The sequence below is a fragment of the Megascapheus bottae genome, chromosome 6 (assembly GCF_031878675.1).
Source record: "Megascapheus bottae isolate mThoBot1 chromosome 6, mThoBot2.hap1, whole genome shotgun sequence".
Taxonomy (NCBI): Eukaryota; Metazoa; Chordata; class Mammalia; order Rodentia; family Geomyidae; genus Megascapheus; species Megascapheus bottae.
This window is the reverse complement of record NC_143514.1, coordinates 69007953-69025866: the sequence shown is the minus strand read 5'-3', so window position 1 is coordinate 69025866 and position 17914 is coordinate 69007953. Positions and strand designations below refer to the sequence as shown.

The 17914-nt window shown below is 52.8% G+C and overlaps 4 protein-coding genes across 4 annotated transcripts; 2 read left to right on the top strand and 2 right to left on the bottom strand.

Annotated features, from left to right (window-relative positions):
- Nucleotides 1-370: 370 nt before the first annotated feature.
- On the top strand, nucleotides 371-3349 carry Fam110d (family with sequence similarity 110 member D). Its single transcript, XM_090333859.1, has 2 exons — nucleotides 371-428; nucleotides 2214-3349. Exon 2 carries the CDS (start codon nucleotides 2308-2310, stop codon nucleotides 3109-3111), a length of 804 nt encoding a protein of 267 aa, XP_090189985.1. The 5' UTR covers nucleotides 371-428; nucleotides 2214-2307; the 3' UTR covers nucleotides 3112-3349.
- Nucleotides 3350-4202: 853 nt separating this feature from the next.
- Nucleotides 4203-8983, bottom strand: C6H1orf232 (chromosome 6 C1orf232 homolog). Its single transcript, XM_090333858.1, has 4 exons — nucleotides 8888-8983; nucleotides 5987-6070; nucleotides 5780-5877; nucleotides 4203-4573 (listed from the first exon to the last, which is right to left on the bottom strand). The coding sequence occupies exons 1-4, from the start codon at nucleotides 8966-8968 to the stop codon at nucleotides 4276-4278; spliced, it is 561 nt and encodes a 186-aa protein (XP_090189984.1). The 5' UTR covers nucleotides 8969-8983; the 3' UTR covers nucleotides 4203-4275.
- Nucleotides 8984-10676: 1693 nt separating this feature from the next.
- On the top strand, nucleotides 10677-11816 carry Znf593 (zinc finger protein 593). The gene is made up of 3 exons (XM_090333857.1): nucleotides 10677-10955; nucleotides 11172-11234; nucleotides 11325-11816. The coding sequence occupies exons 1-3, from the start codon at nucleotides 10756-10758 to the stop codon at nucleotides 11464-11466; spliced, it is 405 nt and encodes a 134-aa protein (XP_090189983.1). The 5' UTR covers nucleotides 10677-10755; the 3' UTR covers nucleotides 11467-11816.
- Nucleotides 11817-12588: 772 nt separating this feature from the next.
- Znf593os (ZNF593 opposite strand) lies at nucleotides 12589-13059 on the bottom strand. The gene is made up of 2 exons (XM_090333855.1): nucleotides 13015-13059; nucleotides 12589-12763 (listed from the first exon to the last, which is right to left on the bottom strand). The coding sequence occupies exons 1-2, from the start codon at nucleotides 13057-13059 to the stop codon at nucleotides 12614-12616; spliced, it is 195 nt and encodes a 64-aa protein (XP_090189981.1). The 3' UTR covers nucleotides 12589-12613.
- Between the last annotated feature and the right edge of the window lie 4855 nt (nucleotides 13060-17914).

The following is a 17914-nucleotide window of genomic DNA, read 5'->3' as shown; positions in this document are numbered from 1 at the left end:
CACAGTGTCAGAGCATCTTCCCACTTTGGGGGGAGTGGGGGGGGTAGGGTGGGGGGAGGCAGCAGGATCATCCCTGACTCAAGGCTCTGGAGGGAGCCTGGGAGCCAGGTCTTATGTGGGGATCCTGGCACTGCTCCCAAGTTCCTGGTGTCTCCATGGTAAGCCATTTAGGTGGGCAGAGCCTATTTGACCATCTGTAAAATAAAGGAGGGGAACCATGGTTCTGCTCCACTGAGATGTGATCAGGAAGGAGTTAACAGGGCCAGACTCTGGATCCGGAAGGGTTAATCTGGGGGGTGGAGGCTCTGCTTTTCCTGTAGAGAGCTAGGTTTGGCTGCCACCAAAGCTACTTCTAGTCCGTGCTGTCCCTCTAGCCCTCAGTCTGGACCTGCCCAAGGACCCCTGCAATTCAGCCTCCCCACGCGAAGGTGAGTTCATCCTGAGCTCAGGGCTGGGTGGAAGCGCTCCCGGGAGTCCAGAGTGGCAAGGCTGACACCAAGCTGCCGAGCCTAGAAGCTGGTTTGTGTCCAGAGCAGAAGCCAGAGGCAGAGTTGGGACTGCTTACTCCCTGACTGGGAGAGGGCTAGGAAAAGGCCAAAGGGGACAAAGACTACCACCAGACTCTAGAGTGAGCTCTCTGTGACTGGGCATCAAAGGCAGCCCAGGAAAGCAGGGAAGAGATGGAGGACAGTGAACTATTTTGGTACTTGTGTTTAAGGACTTTTTATAGCCTCTCTACCCAGTGGAGGAGGGGACAGAGGGCACACATGAGGTCAGACAAACTCAGTGCCCTCCTGAGACTTTGGAATCTGACCTGTGACCCCATACGGTCCTTGGGAGAAGTGAAGGGACACTGGCAGGCTGTCCTGAATGCCTAGGTCTTTTAACTCTGGACAGACTTACTAGATGGGCAGGGTGCTGGTAGAAGGTAAACTAAACAGGTTGAACTGGGAGGTGGGGTTGTTAGGGTCTCTACTCAGGGGGGTGGGGGGGTTATTTGGCTGGGGGTGTTTTGAGCATCCCATCCTTACATAGTTGGTTCCTTTGTTGTCTCAGTTCAAGGTCCCCTCATCCCCTGTACCAATGTGCCCCTCTCAGTACAATGGGGGATGGGAGGCTAGGAGATAGGGGCAGGGTGGGGTATGCTGGACCATGTGGGTGGCCTATTCTGTTAGCTGCCAAGGAAACTGGCAGCTCTTGATTTACAACCCTTCCTTCCCTTTTCCCCAGGACAAGGACAGTTGAGAAGGGTCAGAGGTCTCCAGATGAGAAAGGGACGGAAATCTATCCTGAAGGCAAACTTCTGGGCCTGCCGAGTTGCTGGGGAGATGCTGGGGAGAATCAGTAGAAGGAACTTTTTAGTGAGGCTTACTTGATTTTTTAGGAGCAGGAACAGAAACAAAACACGAGTGAAGGACTCTATCTGAACTAGTTCTGTACACTCTCTCTCTCTTTCTCTCTCTCTCTCTCTCTCTCTCTCTCTCTCTCTCTCTCTCTCTCTCTCTCTCTCTCTCTTCTCTCTCTCTCTCTCTCTCTCTCTCGCTCTCTCTCACTCTTGCTCTCGCTCTCTCCATGCTAGATTCCTGGCCCAGGAAATGGAAATGTTGGCGTTAGACAGGGTTATGTTTACAGCTGGTGTTTTTTAAGTCTTCCTGGCAGGGCACTCTGTGCCCGGCAGTAGCTGGCTGACATGACCTGGGGACCCACAGCCCTCTCCTTCCTGGACAGCCTTGCTGGGTCTGGGCAGGGCAGTTGGCTGTAGTTACTGGAGACTTCTAACCTGTAGTTATGTCTCTGACCCCGTGCTTGGGGGCGGGAAGGGTGGGCCCCACTGGAGCCAGCCTGTGGCCAGGGAACCTCCTTGTCTTGGGCTTAAAGCTACTGGGTTAGGAAAGGTATTTTTTCCGGTTAAGTCCACTTTCGGGAATTGGGCTGGAACCTGCCTCATTTCCTGTTCCAAGTGTCTCCTTTCATGTCCCTGTGGACAGAGGCACGCTCAAAGGGGCACATGTGTCTGGGTGACCCGAGAGCCCCCAACTAAAGTCTCTAATCGGCAGGGGAGGGGGGTTAGCCTGGGCTTCCTTCTGCTTCCAGGGCAGACCCCACGGAAGTGGATGGGGAAGGGGTGGTCAGCTGATTCTGAACGCAGGTATGCCTGTAGGAAGGGACAGTGACCCTACCTACCATCTCTCTGACCATTCCTCTTTTTGCAGGCTCCAGGACATCCCAGCCGATTGTCCTTGGCTCCTCCTTTGGCCGGGTCCCTCCAGCTGCCCATGGGGCACTGTCCTGCCCAGCTCTGCTAAGATGCCCCTGGCTTCTCCCTCCACTCAGTCTGGAGGACGGACCCCCAGCGCCGTGGAGAGGCTGGAGGCTGACAAAGCCAAGTATGTCAAGACACATCAGGTGATAGTCCGACGCCAAGAGCCAGCCCTACGTGGGGGTCCCCGGCCGCTCACCCCGCACCCCTGCAATGAACTGGGGCTCGCCGCTTCTCCCAGGACGCCAGGGCCCGCCCGCCGGGGCAGCGGCCGGAGACAGCCCAGGCCCGATTCGCTCATCTTCTACCGCCAGAAGCGAGACTGCAAGGCTTCGGTGAACAAAGAGAACGCCAAGGGCCAGGGGCTGGTGCGGCGCCTCTTCCTGGGCGCCTCCCGGGACGCCGCCCCCAGCAGCCCCGGCCCGGCCGAGCGATCTGCGGCTCCGGGGGGCTGGGCCGCTTCCCCCGACAGCCCCGAGGCCGCCCGGAAGCGGGCGCTGTGCCCCTCGTGTTCGCTGCCGCTCTCGGAGAAGGAGCGCTTCTTCAACTACTGCGGCCTGGAGCGCGCGCTGGTGGAGGTGCTGGGCGCCGAGCGCTTCTCCCCGCAGAGCTGGGGCGCCGGGCCCGCGCCGCCCCCCGCCTCCGGGGACACCAGCGACTGGACATCCAGCGACGGGGACACGGCCGGCGCCCCGGACTGTGCGGGGGGCGGCGGGGGCGGCTCGGAGGCGGCGGGCTCGGCTCGGGACGGGCGGCCTGCCGTGTCCGTGGTGGAGCGCAACGCGCGCGTCATCCAGTGGCTGTACGGCTGCCAGCGCGCCCGAGCCCCGCCCAGGGAGTCCGAGGTGTGACTGTCGCTGCTCCCGGTAAGCTCCGGAGCGCGGGCTGGACCCGGGCCCCGGCAGGGAGGAGTCCCGCCTCGGATGGCCCACACGTGCCTGGATCTTGGGTTCCCCCTTCCAAGCCTTGGGGAGGTGGAACGAAATGAAGCAGGCAACAAAAGGGGGACAGGGGAGCCTCGTGGCCCCTGTGGAGGCCGGGTCGGAGGTGTGATGGGGTGCAGATCTACTGAATAAAGCTAACCTGAGAGTCGAACGTGCCCTGAGTTTGATTTAGGGGACTGATGTGGAGGAAGGGGCGAGCAGGCGCGCATGCGTGCGTGGTGAAAGGCGCAGGGCTGGGAGTGATGCGGAGTAAACATTCAGCCTCGTGGGACCAAGCTTGCATCCCTAGGTGACTGAAGGGGGAAAGGCAGCGGATAATACTAACATCTTGAGATCACTGTAACCCGCGTGGCAAAGTGCCTGGAATATACGAAGTGCTTCGGCCCCCAGCGAGCCGCCCTAACCATCTCTGACGCTCCATTCTAAAGCTGGGAGCTGGGAATGGCCAGATGGGAGGTTCCAGGGCCGGGATCCGCGCCACAAAGGTGGGATCCACAGAATTCCCGGAGCTTCGCCGCCCCCAGCGGTTACTGAGAGGAGGGATCCTCAGACCATCTCGACACTCCGTTTCCCCTTTCTAAGTCTTGGCGCACGCTCCTCCTCCCTTGGCCTCAGTTACTTGCCCCCTTCTTTCCAGTTATTTTCCTAGGATCACTAGCTTTCCTTTCTAGGAAGTCTTCCTGACTCACCGACTCGGGTCACCGGAGCCTCAATTGGTCACTTTGTGTGGGCCCCTCTGGGAGTTAAGCTCTCTCGTTGGTATCTGACCTTTCCACTGTTCAGGAATCATGCACCGAATAGAGCCACAGGCCGAGTCTGTTGCATTCGGTGGGGCTGCACCGGGCCGTGGAGTCTGCCCCCCCCCCCAGAGCTCCATCCTTCCTGGTACAACTGTACCTTAAACTTAGCCATCCATCCTGGCACCAAGACTTTCTCCGGCTCCGCCTGAGGTCGCCCACCCACGTCTCTGGGAAAAAAAAATCCATTTACACGGGGTCTCGAGTCAGTGGTTTTAATGGGGAGTAGGCAGGGTCCGGAGCCCCTTCGGGCCCCCCACCCCACCCCCGCCTGCTAGTCGCCCTTGGGCGCGGCCTTCACCCTCATCTCGGCCAGTTTGTGGGTGAGGAAGCCCCACTTGAAGCCGGCCACGGGGTCCGCCTCTTGCGGCTCGGGGCGCTCGGCGGCTTCCTCGGCGGCCTCATCCCCGGGCTCGGGATCCGGGTGGTGGGTGGGCTCGGCGCCCCGCAGCATGGACGCGGCCAGCGCCTGCTGCTGCTGCTGCCACCGGCTGGCGAACGCGTCCCAGAATCCCGGCCCGCGCGGCTCCGCCTCCGCCGCCGCCTGCGAGGGCGGCTGCCCCGCCAGCGGGCTGCAAGACGGGGGAGAGAGAGGTCACGGGCTGCGGGGCCGGGGTGAGGGCGGAGCGCTGGCTGGGGACCCGGGGCCAGAGGCGGAAATGGGGGACGTGCAATGGGGCGGGAGCAGGTTGCGGAAGCTCTGGGGAAGAGGTCGGGGTGGGACTGGACCGGAACGGGGTCACAGGTCTTGAGCCGGGTCTGGGGAGCTGGGGGCGGAGCCCGGGGGCTGGGGGCGGAGCCCGGGGGGGCAGCGTCGTGGTGTGGGCGTGGCCTGTGGTGGGGCGGGGCCAGAGAAGTAGGACCCAATCCACACATAGGGCTTGAGATGGGGATTTGTTCAGCTTTCACGGGTGGAAAAGGTAAGGCAGGGGGGGGAATCAGGTTCTATCTTGGAAGCAAAGGCGGTTTGGGGGACATAAGTGAAGGAAATTCCAGATCATAAATTTAGGGGAGAGGACTTGGGAGTTGTAGGAGAGGGGCTTGAAGTAGGAGCCTAGAATATGGAAAAGTGCTTAGAGAGCTAGGACTGGGAAAAGGTAGGGATGAGTTGGAAGAGGAGAGATGGATGAGGGTGGCCTTGTGTGTGACTAGGAAGGAGCAGAGATGGATCGTATACCAGAGAGAGCTAGGAGGTAGACTGAGTCCCTGTGTCTGACCCTTTGGCTCCTGGCTAAAACACTGGTCCTCCGGGACCCCCTCCCCCCCAGACCCCTCCGAGAGATCCAGTCGAGTCAGATGGATACCTTCAGGGAGTTAAATGGGTCACAAGGTACCTTGGATGATGAGGGTGGACAATATAGGGGACCCACTGACCTGGACCAAAACAGAGATTGATGGGAAGGGAAGCTCCTTAATCCTAACAGAGCTGGTAATTTTTTTTTTCCAGTCGTGGGCTTGAGCTCAGGGCCTGAGCACTGTCCTTGGACTTTCTCAAGGTTAGAACTCTATCACTTGAGTCTTAGCACCATTTCTGGCTTTTTTCTATGTATGTGGTACCAAGGAATCGGACCCAGGTCCTCGTGCATGTTAGGCAAGCACTCCACCACTAGGCCACACTCCCGGCCCCAGAGCTGGTAATTTTCTACCAGTCCTGATCTAATCTCCTAGATAGGCCTGTTTTATCTTTCTAACCTCAGAAGTACAGACCAGAAGGAACCAACAGCTCAGAAAAGGAACCCCAGGTCCCTCCCAGTGCCATCCCCTAAACACACACGTACTGGTCAGCACAGGACTCTGGTGGTAGCAGTTTGTCCTCATCTTCTTTATTAAATAGAGATGACATTGTCAGCCAGCCTTTTACCCCAACTCCTTGAACCTAGGAGGGAGGGGCTGGGAGTTAGGGGAGAACCCAGCACAGCTTCGTGGGAGCTCCATATCAGCTGTTAGGCTCCCTTAGGATTGGGGTGAACAAAGGGAAAACTCACCCTGCGTGCCAGCTGTGCCATGGGGCTGAATGCCTCTTCAGTGGGTTCAGCTGTCTCAGATTCCACTAATGCTGGGTTCTCCCTCTGAGACACAAGGATTCCCCCCCAACATGAGAGAAGCCCAGAGAAGTGGGACCCTCACTCCACTGCTTGCCTGGTACACATAGACAAGGCACCCCAAGCCCCACAGAACTAAATACACACACACACACACACACACACACACACACACACACACACACACACACCTACATCTCAAACTTCCACAAGGGAACATGAGAATGTGTACAGATATACCTCTGTGCAGACACCTCACACATATACACACACATACACTTAAATCCCCACAGACATCCCTAAGTACACAAACCTGCTCACTTAGAGACACACTTAAGACAGATAGATGAGGGCATGCATTCTCTCTCTCTCCCTCCCTCCTTTCACACACACAGATATACACATACCTACATGCCTGTACCTGGGCATACTTCCATATGGCTACAGCTCTTCACCTAGATGTACTGCCAAGTACTTCCACACTCAACTCAGGCAGTTAAAACACTCACAGTTGTGCAGGTATACAACCTCACCCATCAACTACAAAACCTCTCACAGAGCCATACCCACACATCATGCAAACACAATACCTGCAGGGGCCTGCACTCAGGCATGCAAGCATAGAAGCATAGACTCACTGGATAACACCAGGATCCAGTTCACAGTTACATGTATGTCTGCACAGACCTCAATCCTAGCACTTTCTCACATAAGTGTATTTCAGACAAGCCCAGTTTTGTACACTTATTCCTACCCATCCACCCCTCCCCCAGGATTAGTTCTTACCTCTGTCTCATCTATTTGTGAGGCTGACACTTATCTCAGCCTCTGAACATGAGATGGTTCCCAAGTTCAAGGCCTTAATAATGATTTTTTTTTCCTATGTCAGTACTGGGTCTTAAACTCAGGCCTAGGTACTATCCCTGAGCTCTTTTGCTTTACCACTTAAGCCACAGTTCCATTTCAGGCATTTTTTTTTTTTTTTTTTTTTTGCCAGTTGGGGCTTGGACTCAGTGCCTAAGCACTGTCCTTGGTCTTTCTCAAGGCTAGCATTCTACCACTTGAGCCACAGCACCACTTCTAGCTTTTTTCTATGTATGTGGTACCGAGGAATTGAACCTGAGTCTTCGTGCATGCTAGGCAAGCACTCTACCACTAGGTCAAACTCCTGGCCCCCATTTCAGGCATATTTGTGGTTAATTGGAGATAATTCTCGTAGACTTTTCCTGCCCAGGGTTACTTTGAACCATAATCCTCAGGGCTCAGCCTAAATTGCTAGGATGACAGGCCTGAGCCACGAGTGCCTGGCTGCTTTGTGATTGAAAACAACAACAGCAGTAGCAGCAGAGCAGCAGCAGCAGCAACAACAACAAAACAGGGCTGGGAATGTGGCTTAGTGGTAGAATGCATGCCTAGCATGCATGAAGCCCTGGGTTCTATTCCTCAGTGCCACATAAACAGAAAAGGCCGGAAGTGATGCTGTGGCTCAAGTGGTAGAGCACTAGCCTTGAGCAAAAGAAGCTCAGGGACAATGCCCAGGCCCCTGAGTTCAAGCCCAAGAGCTGGCAAAACACACACACACACCCCAGACGCATATGCCTGTCATCCTCACTACTCAAGAGGCTAAACTTTAAAGCCAGCCTGTGCAAGAAAGTCTATGAGACTCTCATCTGTAATTACTTATACATACATGCACGTGCGCGCGCGCGCGCGCGCGCACACACACACACACACACACACACACACACAATAATAAAACAGAGGCACTGGGCTCACGCCTGTAATTCTAGCCACTCAGGAGGTTGAGATCTGAGGATCGAGTTTCAAAGCCAGCCCAGGCACTAAAGACCCTAAAGAGGGCCGGGAGTTTGGCCTAGTGGTTAAAGTGCTTGCCTAGCATGCATGGAGACCCGGGTTCGATTCCTCGGTACCACATACATAGAAAAAAGCCGGAAGTGGTGCTGAGGCTCAAGTGGTAGAGCTCTAGCCTTGAGAAAGTCCAAGGTCAGTGCTCAGGCCCTGAGCTCAAGCCCAGGACTGGCAAAAAAAAAAAAAAAAAAAAAAAAGATCCTAAAGACTAAGAGACTTTTATCTCCAATTAATCAATTAAAAACTGAGAAGTGGGGCTGTGGCTCCAGGGGTAGGGCAGTAGTAGCCTTGAGCTGAAGAGCTCAGGGACAAGGCCCAGGCCCAGAGTTCAAACCCCATGACCAACAACAGCAACAAAAATAAATAAATAAATAAATAAATAAATAAATAAATAAATAAAACAAAACAGGGGCTGGGAGTTTGGCCTAGTGGTTAAAGTGCTTGTCTAGCATGCACAAAGACCCGGGTTCGATTCCTTGGTACCACATACATAGAAAAAAGCCGGAAGTGGTGCTGAGGCTCAAGTGGTAGAGCTCTAGCCTTGAGAAAGTCCAAGGACAGTGCTCAGGCCCTGAGCCAAGGCCCAGGACTGGCAAAAAAAAAAGAAAAACAGAGGCTGCTTTAGTAACCCACAAAGCATAAATGTCCTTTCTCATTTCTCCAGACAAGAAATTCCTCAGCTCTGCCCATTAGAAAGCTGTGTTTGGCTACTGCCCAGTCTGTCCAGTGCTCCCAGAAAAACTTTTCCATGCGCAGCCCCTGAGGTTGTGGAGACAGTGCTCACTGCTCCCATGGCCCCAGGTCTTCTGGTCTTCCTCCGTTTTCTCAGAATGTTTTGGGTCCTCAACACTGAGCCATGCTGACCGTCTTTCCTGACTGTGGCCCAGGCTTGTGCCCATCCTCCATCCCTCTCTGCTCTCTCACTGGTGCTGTCCCTCTTCCTTTGCACAGCCAGGAAGCATGGAGGGTACCCACCTCATCTGCCAGCTCTTCAGACTCCCCACTCAGGGTCTGTAGCACTTTGGATTTGTAGGTTTTCCAGAAAGCCTGGTTCATGGCTTCAGGAGAAAGGGGTCTGGCATCCAGGCCTTCCCCTCTGTGGTCCAGCAGGCACCAGTGGACCTGTCTTTAGGAACTTGATGGAACCAAGAGCCTGTCCCCAGGATTGAGTGACTTCATTAAAGATGCAACAACCTCCCTAGCTGGCACAGGGCCCAGCATATGAATCCTATCCAAAAGCATCTGAGGTGGGGGCAAGTTTCTGCTACCTCAACCCTTATCTTGACCCAGATTGGTCAAGAAAAATGCAGACATCTTCATTCAGGAGCAAAATACTTGAGAGTGTCTATATCCTAGAATGATTCTAGAAAAGGCCTCTTCCATTCCCCAAATCCTTGGATCTAGGACTCCCACCAGAGCCTCCTGTGACTGTAGTCATGCCAGCTGTGCCCACAACCCAGCCATACCTTGTGTCCCCAACGCAGACACTATGTGAACTCTTGTGGGAAGGTCCCCAGCTCTCCTCCCCCTGCCCCTCCAGCTTACATTTCACTCCTTTGTCCGACCTGGAAACTTACTCACGTCCCTAGGGATGCACGTGCTTGTCTCCCTGTTTCCTGGTTACAGTTTCCAAGATCTGGAGCCCCTGAATTATTGCTGAGCTTCTCTGATCTTGTCCAGCCGACTTAGCTCTGAACAGGCTAGGAGGCACCAGGCCTGCTGACTGAGAACAGGCTCACCCTATCCTGACATACAATGAATGGTCTTTCTATGAGTACCTCTACTACTTTTTTTTCTTTTCTTGACAGTCCTGGTGCTTGAACTTGGGGCCTGAGCACTGTCCCTGAGTTTCTTTTGCTCAAGGCTAGTGCTCTCCCACTCAAACCACAGTGCCACTTCTGGCTTTTTGTGTTTATTGGAACTGAGGAACCCAGAGCTTCATGCATGCAACACTCTACCACTAAGGCACATTCCCAGGCCAGCCCCTCTACATACATACATACGTATGTACGTACGTACGTACATACATACACACATATATACATCTACCCATCTATCTATCAATCTGTCTATCATCTATCATGGGACTTGAACTCAGGACAGGGTGGTGCTGTCTGCTCAAGGCTACTGCTCTACAACTTTGAGCCATCGCGACACTTCTAGTTTTATTGTGGTTAATTGGAGTCTCACAGACTTTGGTGCTGGGACTAGCTTTGAACCAGAATCCTCAGATCTCAGCCTCCTGAGTAGCTAGGATTAGAGATGGGAGCCTGAGTACTAGGACCTTTGAGAAGAACACACACACACACACACACACACACACACACACACACACACACACACACACACACTGCATTTGGCTGGAGTAGGGGAAAGCAGAGACCCAGGGAGATAACTGGAGAGTTGTGAGAAGTTGTGTCAACATTTCCAGTGGGAGTTGGAATGCCAAAGTTATTGTCATTCATATATTAATTTATTCATGTCAAAAACATTATCAGTGCCTTGCAGAGATGATTAAATTAAAAGATCTTAGACTCCACCTCAGTCTAAGGTGTGGGAACCTGGAGGGGACGATTGGGCAAGGCCCCACACCAGGGCCCGTCCCACCCCGGGCACACACACCTCCCCGCCCCTCCCTGACCGCTTGGGCCCCGCCCCGGCCTGTCGCTACCGCCCACGGCCTCGTGAGGGCGCTCGAGACGCAGGCGCGGTGGCGTCATCAGAGGTGGTCTGCGGCGCTGGTCCCGCCTCCGGGCGTCTCGTGACGTCATCGGGCGGCCCGGAAGCGCCGTTGCGCGTGGGTTCCTCTCCTCGCCAGACCCTGGGGCTCCGCTGTCACCGGCATGGCCCGCTCCCGTCGGAGCGGCGCGCACAGAGCGCACTCCTTAGCCCGCCAGATGAAGGCTAAGCGGCGGCGGCCGGACCTGGATGAGATTCACCGCGAGCTGCGGCCACTGGGGCCCGCGCGGCCCACGCCGAACCCAGACTCGGAGCCCGACCCGGACCTGCCCGGGGGCGGCCTGCATCGCTGTCTGGCCTGCGCGTGAGTCCAGCCCCGGGCGGAGGAGGCCTGCTCTGCCGATCGGGAGCTGTGAGGCCCGGGCCGTGCGCTGGGCCGGTGCCTCTCTAGACACCCGGGCCGCAGCCCTTGTGTCATCCCTTCAAGTCAGGGGCTTGGCGTCGGGGAACGAGCCGGGATCCCAGAGGTAGGCGTACTCGAGGCAGCACGTCCTCACCCTTCTTACTCCTATCCCTGCAGGAGGTACTTCATAGATTCCGCCAACCTTAAGACCCATTTACGATCCAAAGACCACAAGAAAAGGTATGAAGTCAGTAAGTAGAGAGGGATGGTGGATGGGGCCAGGGCAGGCGCGGCTTGCAACTCCCAACTCCTGTTCTTCTTTCTCTTCAGGCTGAAGCAGTTGACCATCGAACCCTACAGTCAGGAAGAGGCAGAGAGGGCAGCGGGTATGGGGTCCTACGTGCCCCCCCAGCGGCTAGCATTGCCCACAGAAGTGTCCACTGAGGTTCCCGAGATGGACACATCTATCTGAAGGTGAAGGGCAGAGGAGTTGCCCATGGACCGTGCCGCAAGGACTAGGCTGGGAGTGTGCCAACCTCTCTAGGCTCTGGGTTTGAGGTTTAGATCCGTTTCTTTTGATGCCCTTCCTTCAATAAAGGACTGGACAAAGAAGACTTACCACTGACTCTTAACTTCTAGGCCAGTGCTGCAGACCTCAGCTCTGTAAGTTACTTGCTTTGTACAGGGCCAGATGTCAGCCTTGGAATTTGCATTCCTGCCTTCCTTCTGGGTCCTAATATCTGAGTTGAAACCCAGGTATAAAGTAAAGTGTAAAGTGGGGGAGTAAGAGCAATTTTTTTTTAAGTCGGTTTTGGGGCATAAAGTCGGTTGTGAGGTCTAGGTGGTGTCCCTGAGCTCTTCAGCACCACTTCCAGTGGCCACAGCAAGGCCACTTGCGGTTTTCTGGTTAATTGGAGATAAGAGTCTCCCAGACTTAGTTGTCCCAGCTGGCTTTGACTGTGATCCTTATATAGCTCAGCCTCCTGAATGGCTAGGATTACTGATAGGTGAGAGCCACCAGCACCTGGGGAGTAAGATCACTTTTTTTTTTTTTTTTTTCCAGTCCTGGGCTTGAGCTCAGGGCCTGAGCACTGTCCTTGGACTTTCTGAAGGCTAGAGCTCTACCACTTGAGCCTCAGCACCACTTTCTATGTATGTGGTACTGAGGAATCAAACCTGGGTCTTTGTGCATGCTAGGCAAGCACTACCACTAGGCCAAATTCATGGCCCTAAGATCACTTTTATTCTGTTCTCCTAAATAGAGGAAGGAACTGATCCTCAAAAGAAATGGGTTTCTCCCAGGTGCTGGTGGTTCTAACCTATAATCCTAACTACTAAGGCTGAGAGCATGGTTTGAAGTTAGCCCAGACAGGAAAAATCTGAGATTTTTGTCTCTTAACCATCAAAAAGCCTGAAGTGAAGCTGTGGCTCAAGTTGTAGAGTGCTTGCCTTGAGCAGTGAGGCCCTGAGTTCAAGCCCCAGGCAGGCGCACGCACACACGCGCGCTCACACACACGCTCTCACACACGTACACTTACACATATGCATGGGTTTCTAAGATTGCATTCCCCCTGCTTTGAGATGCTTACCTCCACAGCCCACCCGAGAGGTCACCTGCCTCATCGTGGGGCTTGTGGCGGCTGCCGCTGTCCCACCATCTTCCATACAGCATAGCAGGAGCCACCTAGCCCAAGGACAGCGAGCAATGTAGCCATAACTCCAATCAGCCGATTCCGGGGCTCTACCCTCAGCTCCCCAGCCACCTGCATCTGGGGATACACAGGGTACAGCTGAGATTTCTAGGTAGGAAGGGACTAAGAAGGTGCAGCTGTGTGAAGATGTTGACTCCATTGCTGCCCCAGGGAGATTCCACCCCAATCCCTTTCGCTTCACTGCCCATCTGGGCCCTGGCTTGTCAGGCGGCAGGGAACGTGACAGCTGAGCTATGGGGAGTATCACTTCAGCTATGGTGGGAGAAGCGGTGGGTGGTGCCAGAGCCACCAGTTAAGGGTACACCTACCTGTAGTACTCGGAAGTAGCCCGGGGTCAGGCGTCGAAATCGCATGTTGAGGGGCACTGGTTTTTCCAGGTAGCCTGTGGGGTAGGATCAGACATAAATGCTAAGTGTTCATGGCACCATGAAATACAAATCAGGTTGCAGAGGTCTCTAACCCCCTGCCTGAGAGCCAGAACCTCAAAGGATGCTTACCCGCACTGGCAAGGCCAAATCTGGCAAGGGGCGGGGCAGCCAAGTCCTTAAATCTGGTCCCTTCCCCCACTACTTGCCATCCAGCCAGCCCTAGGAGCAGCTGTCAGAAGAGATCAACATCAGTCTGAGCAGCGCCTCCCCCATCCACCAGTGAGGCCAGGCCAGGCTGCATAGGTAGAAGAGGCTGTGACTGGCAGTCCTTTGGAATCCCAGGCGTGGACCAGCTATGGGGTAGGCTTTCCTCAGCTCTGATCCAGACCTTGCCCTGATCCAGACCTTAACTCCTTACCTCAGATGATTGGATGCCATGAATGGGCATTGCGCAAAGGAGGGGTAGGGGTCTTATCAGCCTCCTCAAATGTTATGTGGCTTCTCTGCATTTCTGTAAGATAATCACCTCCACCTGGAAGGAGGGCATACTTTTGGGGAATGTAGTAGCAGATCTACAAATACTGAGTAAGCTGATAATTTTTTAAAATAGCAAAAAGCTCAGGCCTGTAATCCTAGCTACTCAGGAGGCTGAGATCTGAGGATTGCAGTTCAAAGAACCTGAGACTCTTATCTCCAATTAACTACTAGAAAATGGGAAGTGGCGCTGTGGCTCAAGGGGTGGGGTGGTAGCCTTGAGCTGAAGAGCTCAAGGACAGGGCCCAGGCCCAGAGTTCAAGCCCCACAACCAACAACAAAAAAAAAAAAGCAAAAAAACCCTGCTCATTCTAGGCAAGTTTCCATGGATTATTTGGATTTAACTTATAAAATAAAAATATATATACTATGTATATGAGAAAAGTTGCTTCTGCTTCCTCTTCCTTTTCCTCTTCCTCTTCCTTCTGTTATCAGTGTGGCTTGAATTCAAGGCCTGGGTGCTATCCCTGAGCTCTTTTATTCAAGGCTAGCATTCTACCACTCAGTGAGTCACAGGGCCATTTCTGGTTTTCTGGTGGTTAATTGAAGATAAAAAGTCTCTCAGACTTTTCTTCCCCAGGCTGGCTTTTTGAACTATGATCCTCAGATTTCAACCTATTGAGTAGCTAGAATTATGGGCATAATCCTGCCACGGTGCAGGGCAAAAGCCATCTTTTCTGTCAAAGTGGATTGCCTAAAAATTCCTGGTTTGGCCCAGTAGCTTGCCTCTTGTTGCTTATTCTGCTAAGATCTGGGACTATAGAAAGAAAAAGTGGAACTGTTAGGATTTTTGTCTTGTAAGGTTTTGTTCTAAAATGGAATTAAGACTCACCTCTGAAAACACATTTACTCACCTCTAAAAACACATCTCAGATTGCTCAAGAAATAGCTGAGTGGGGGTATGTTCTGAGATTGCTTGTGTACCATTAATCATACTTCAAAGCCTTTTAATGTTCACCTTATCTACTTTTTTTTTTCTCCCCCCTCCCCATCCTGGGGCTTGATTTCAGGGCCTGAGCGCTGTTCTTGGGCTTTCTCAAGGCTACAACTCTACCACTTGAGCCACAGCACCACTTCTGGCTTTTTTTTTTCTATTTATGTGGTACCTAGAAATAAAACCCGGGTCTTCATGCATGCTAGGCAAACACTCTACCACTAGGTCAAACTCCTGGCCCTTAATGTTCACCTTATCTAAATACATTTTACTCTTTTCTAAATATATCTTACTCTTTTTTTGGGGGGAGGGGGGACCATGGGACTTAAACTCTGGGCCTGGGCACTGTTCCTGAGCTCTTCAGCTCAAGGCTACCACCCTACCCCTTGAGCCACACCCTTACTTCTTGTTTTCTAGTGATTAATTGGAGACAAGTCTCATGTTCTTTAGTGCCTGGGCTGGATTTGAACCACAATCCTCAGATCTCAGCCTCCTGAGTAGCTAGGATTACAGGTGTGAGCCACTGCAACCAACTTTTTCATCTTAACCTTTTGAAGCAAAGCAAGTCACAAGCAGATATGAACCCGAGTTCAACCAGTGGGGAGCAGACGGGCAGCGCCTGCTGTGTTAGGGATAAAAAGGGAGCAGCCTGTTTGGTCTAGGTGCCTGTTTGCCAGGTTTTTGGCTGACTGTGCACCCTTCTGTGGAAGTAAGCTTTGCCTTACTGAATTGGTACCTTTATTCCTAAGTGATACTGAGCCCTTTCTAACAAAGGGTAGTGCATCCTATTGTTTGAGATAAATAGGGAGCAATCTGCCTGCTCTGTATGCTGGCTTGCCAAGTTTTGGACTGATGGTGCACCCTTCTGCAGAAGTAAATTTTACCTTGCTGAGGCGGTTCTTTGTTTTTGTGCTTATCATTATGACTCCAATAGTGTAGAATATCTGCACACATAAAGAATGGGAGTTAGGTATTGGTAGCTCACAGCTGCAATCTTAGCTATTCAGAAAGCAGAGATGTAAATATACATGTTCAAAACAAGCCCAAGCAGAAAAGTCTGAGATCTCCAATTAACTAGCAAAAATGCAAGACTGAAAGTATAGCCCAAGTGGTGAGGCACCAGCCAGTGAGTAAAAAAGGATCAATTGAGAGGGGCTGGGAGTTTGGCCTTGTGGTAGAGTGCTTACCTACCATGCACAAAGACCTAGGTTTGATTCCTTGGTACCACATATATAGAAAAAGCTAGAAGTGATGCTGTGGCTCAACTGGTAGAGCTTTTAGCCTTGAGAAAGCCCAACAACAGTGCTCAGGCCCTGAGTTCAAGCCCTGGGACTGGCAAAAAGAGAGAGAGAGACAGAGCGAGAGAGAGAGGAAGAAAGTATACCCACAAAATGGTGCTTTTTTTTTTTTTTTGTGGGTCATGGGCTTGAACTCCAGGCCTGGGTGCTGTCCCTGAGCTCTTCAGTTCAAGGCTACCACCCTACCCCTGGGTCTGGGCTCTGTCCCTGAGCTATTCAGATCAAGGCTACCACCTGCTACTGCCCTACTCTTTGAGCCTCAGCATTTAGACTCCTTTTTTTTTTTTTTTGCCATTCTTGGGGCTTGAACTTGGGTCTTGAGCATTGTCCTTAGGCTTTCTCAAGGCTAAACCCCTGCCACTTGAGCCATGGCATCACTTCTGGCTTTTTTTTATGTATATGATTCTGAGGAATCGAACCCAAGTATTCGTGCATGCTAGGCAAGCACTTTACAGGACATCAGAGCTCGTCTTTAGCCTTTTTTTCATCCAAGGATAATGCTTTATCACTTCACTTCCAGTTTTTTTGCTGGTTAATTGGAAGTAAGAGTCTCACAGAGACTTTTTTTTTTCTGCCAGACCTGCCCTTGAGCTCAGGGCCTGAGCACTGTCCTTGGTCTTTCTCAAGGCTAGAGCTCTACCACTTGAGCCTCAGCACCACTTCTGGCTTTTTTCTATGCATGTGGTACTGAGGAATCGAACCCGGGTCTTCGTGCACGCTAGGCAAGCACTCTACCACTAGGTCAAACTCCCGCCCCCCTCCCCTTTTGTGTGTGTGTGTGTGTGTGTGTGTGTGTCGTTGGTTGTTGGACTTGAATTCTGAGTCCGGGCATTGTCCCTGAGCACTTCAGCTCAAAGCCACTGCCCTATCCCTGAGCCACACCGGTTTTCTGGTGGTTAGTTGGAGATAATAGTCTGGAGGAGTTCCGTGCCTGAGTGGGGTTTGAACCGTGATCCTCAGATCAGCCTCCTGAGTAGCTAGTGTTACAGCCATGATCCACCATGCCCAGCTTTCAGAGACTTTTTTTTTTTTCCAGTCCTGTGCTTGAACTCAGGGCCTGGGCACTGTCCTTGGACACTTTTTGGTCAAGGTTAGCACTCTGCCACTTGAGCCATAGCACCACTTCTGGCTTTTTCTGAGTATGTGGTGTACTGAGGAATCATGCATGCTAGGCAAGTGCTCTACCACTAGGCTATGCTCCCTGCCCTCACAGAGACTTTTCTATCCAGAGTGGTTATGAACCTTGACTCTCAGTTCTTGTCTCCTGAGTAGCTAGGATTACAGGCATGAACCACTGGCACCCATCTTTACGTGTGTGTGCTTATAAGAGCAGTGTTCTCTTTGGCTCTGTAGCATGAGCCTATGTCTTAGCTATTTGAGAGGCTGAGGCAGCCAGGCAAGAGGATTACTTGAGCCAATGACTCATGAGCAACATACTGAGATCCTGTCTTAAAAGTAAATAAATTTTTTTTTTCTCCAGCTATGGTGCTTGAACTCAGGGCCTGAGCACAGTCCCTGAGCTCTTTTGCTCAGGGTTAGCACGCTATCATTTTGAACCACAGCACTATGTCCATCCAGTTTTCTGGTGGTGAATTGGAAATAAGAGTCTCTGGGACTTTCCAGCTTGGGCTTCTTTGAACCACAGTTCTCAGATCTAAGTAGCTACGATTACAGGTATGAGCCACCAGTGGCTCTAAATAAAAGCTTTATTCTGAGACACTTTATAAACCTCCCTAGACTGCTACAAGTTTCAAATTAAAAGAGGCTAAACACATCAGTTCCAAAAGTTTTTAAGTCACTTGCTCAGACACTGTGAAGCAGGGCTCTGAAGCGGGGACTTCTGCTCCTCTTGCAGATCTGGAACTTGGGTCAGGGCCCCACTCAGCTCTGAGATCGGCCATGAGGGCCGCTGAGGAGGTGGGGAGGTAGTTACGGGGCTCAGGTCCCGTCTTCTCCCTCTCCTCCGGAGCCCCAGGTCCACTTCGGGCTGAAGGCTCTCAAGGCCTGCCCCGGCCTGCAGTTCAGGCCTGGCCCGAGATCCCAGGGGTGTAGGGCAGCCTTTAGAGCCCAGCCT

Coding starts and splice junctions, on each gene's coding strand:
- Fam110d (XM_090333859.1), top strand. CDS start 2,308: ATGCCCCTGGCTTCTCCCTCCACTCAGTCTGGAGGACGGACCCCCAGC.
- C6H1orf232 (XM_090333858.1), bottom strand. CDS start 8,968: ATGAACCAGGCTTTCTGGAAAACCTACAAATCCAAAGTGCTACAGACC. Junction 6,071..8,887: donor CTGAAGAGCTGGCAGATGAG/GTGGGTACCCTC, acceptor CTTGTGTCTCAG/AGGGAGAACCCAGCATTAGT. Junction 5,878..5,986: donor TGGCACAGCTGGCACGCAGG/GTGAGTTTTCCC, acceptor CCTCCCTCCTAG/GTTCAAGGAGTTGGGGTAAA.
- Znf593 (XM_090333857.1), top strand. CDS start 10,756: ATGGCCCGCTCCCGTCGGAGCGGCGCGCACAGAGCGCACTCCTTAGCC. Junction 10,956..11,171: donor CATCGCTGTCTGGCCTGCGC/GTGAGTCCAGCC, acceptor CTATCCCTGCAG/GAGGTACTTCATAGATTCCG. Junction 11,235..11,324: donor TCCAAAGACCACAAGAAAAG/GTATGAAGTCAG, acceptor CTTTCTCTTCAG/GCTGAAGCAGTTGACCATCG.
- Znf593os (XM_090333855.1), bottom strand. CDS start 13,059: ATGCGATTTCGACGCCTGACCCCGGGCTACTTCCGAGTACTACAG. Junction 12,764..13,014: donor GCTACTTCCGAGTACTACAG/GTAGGTGTACCC, acceptor GTGTATCCCCAG/ATGCAGGTGGCTGGGGAGCT.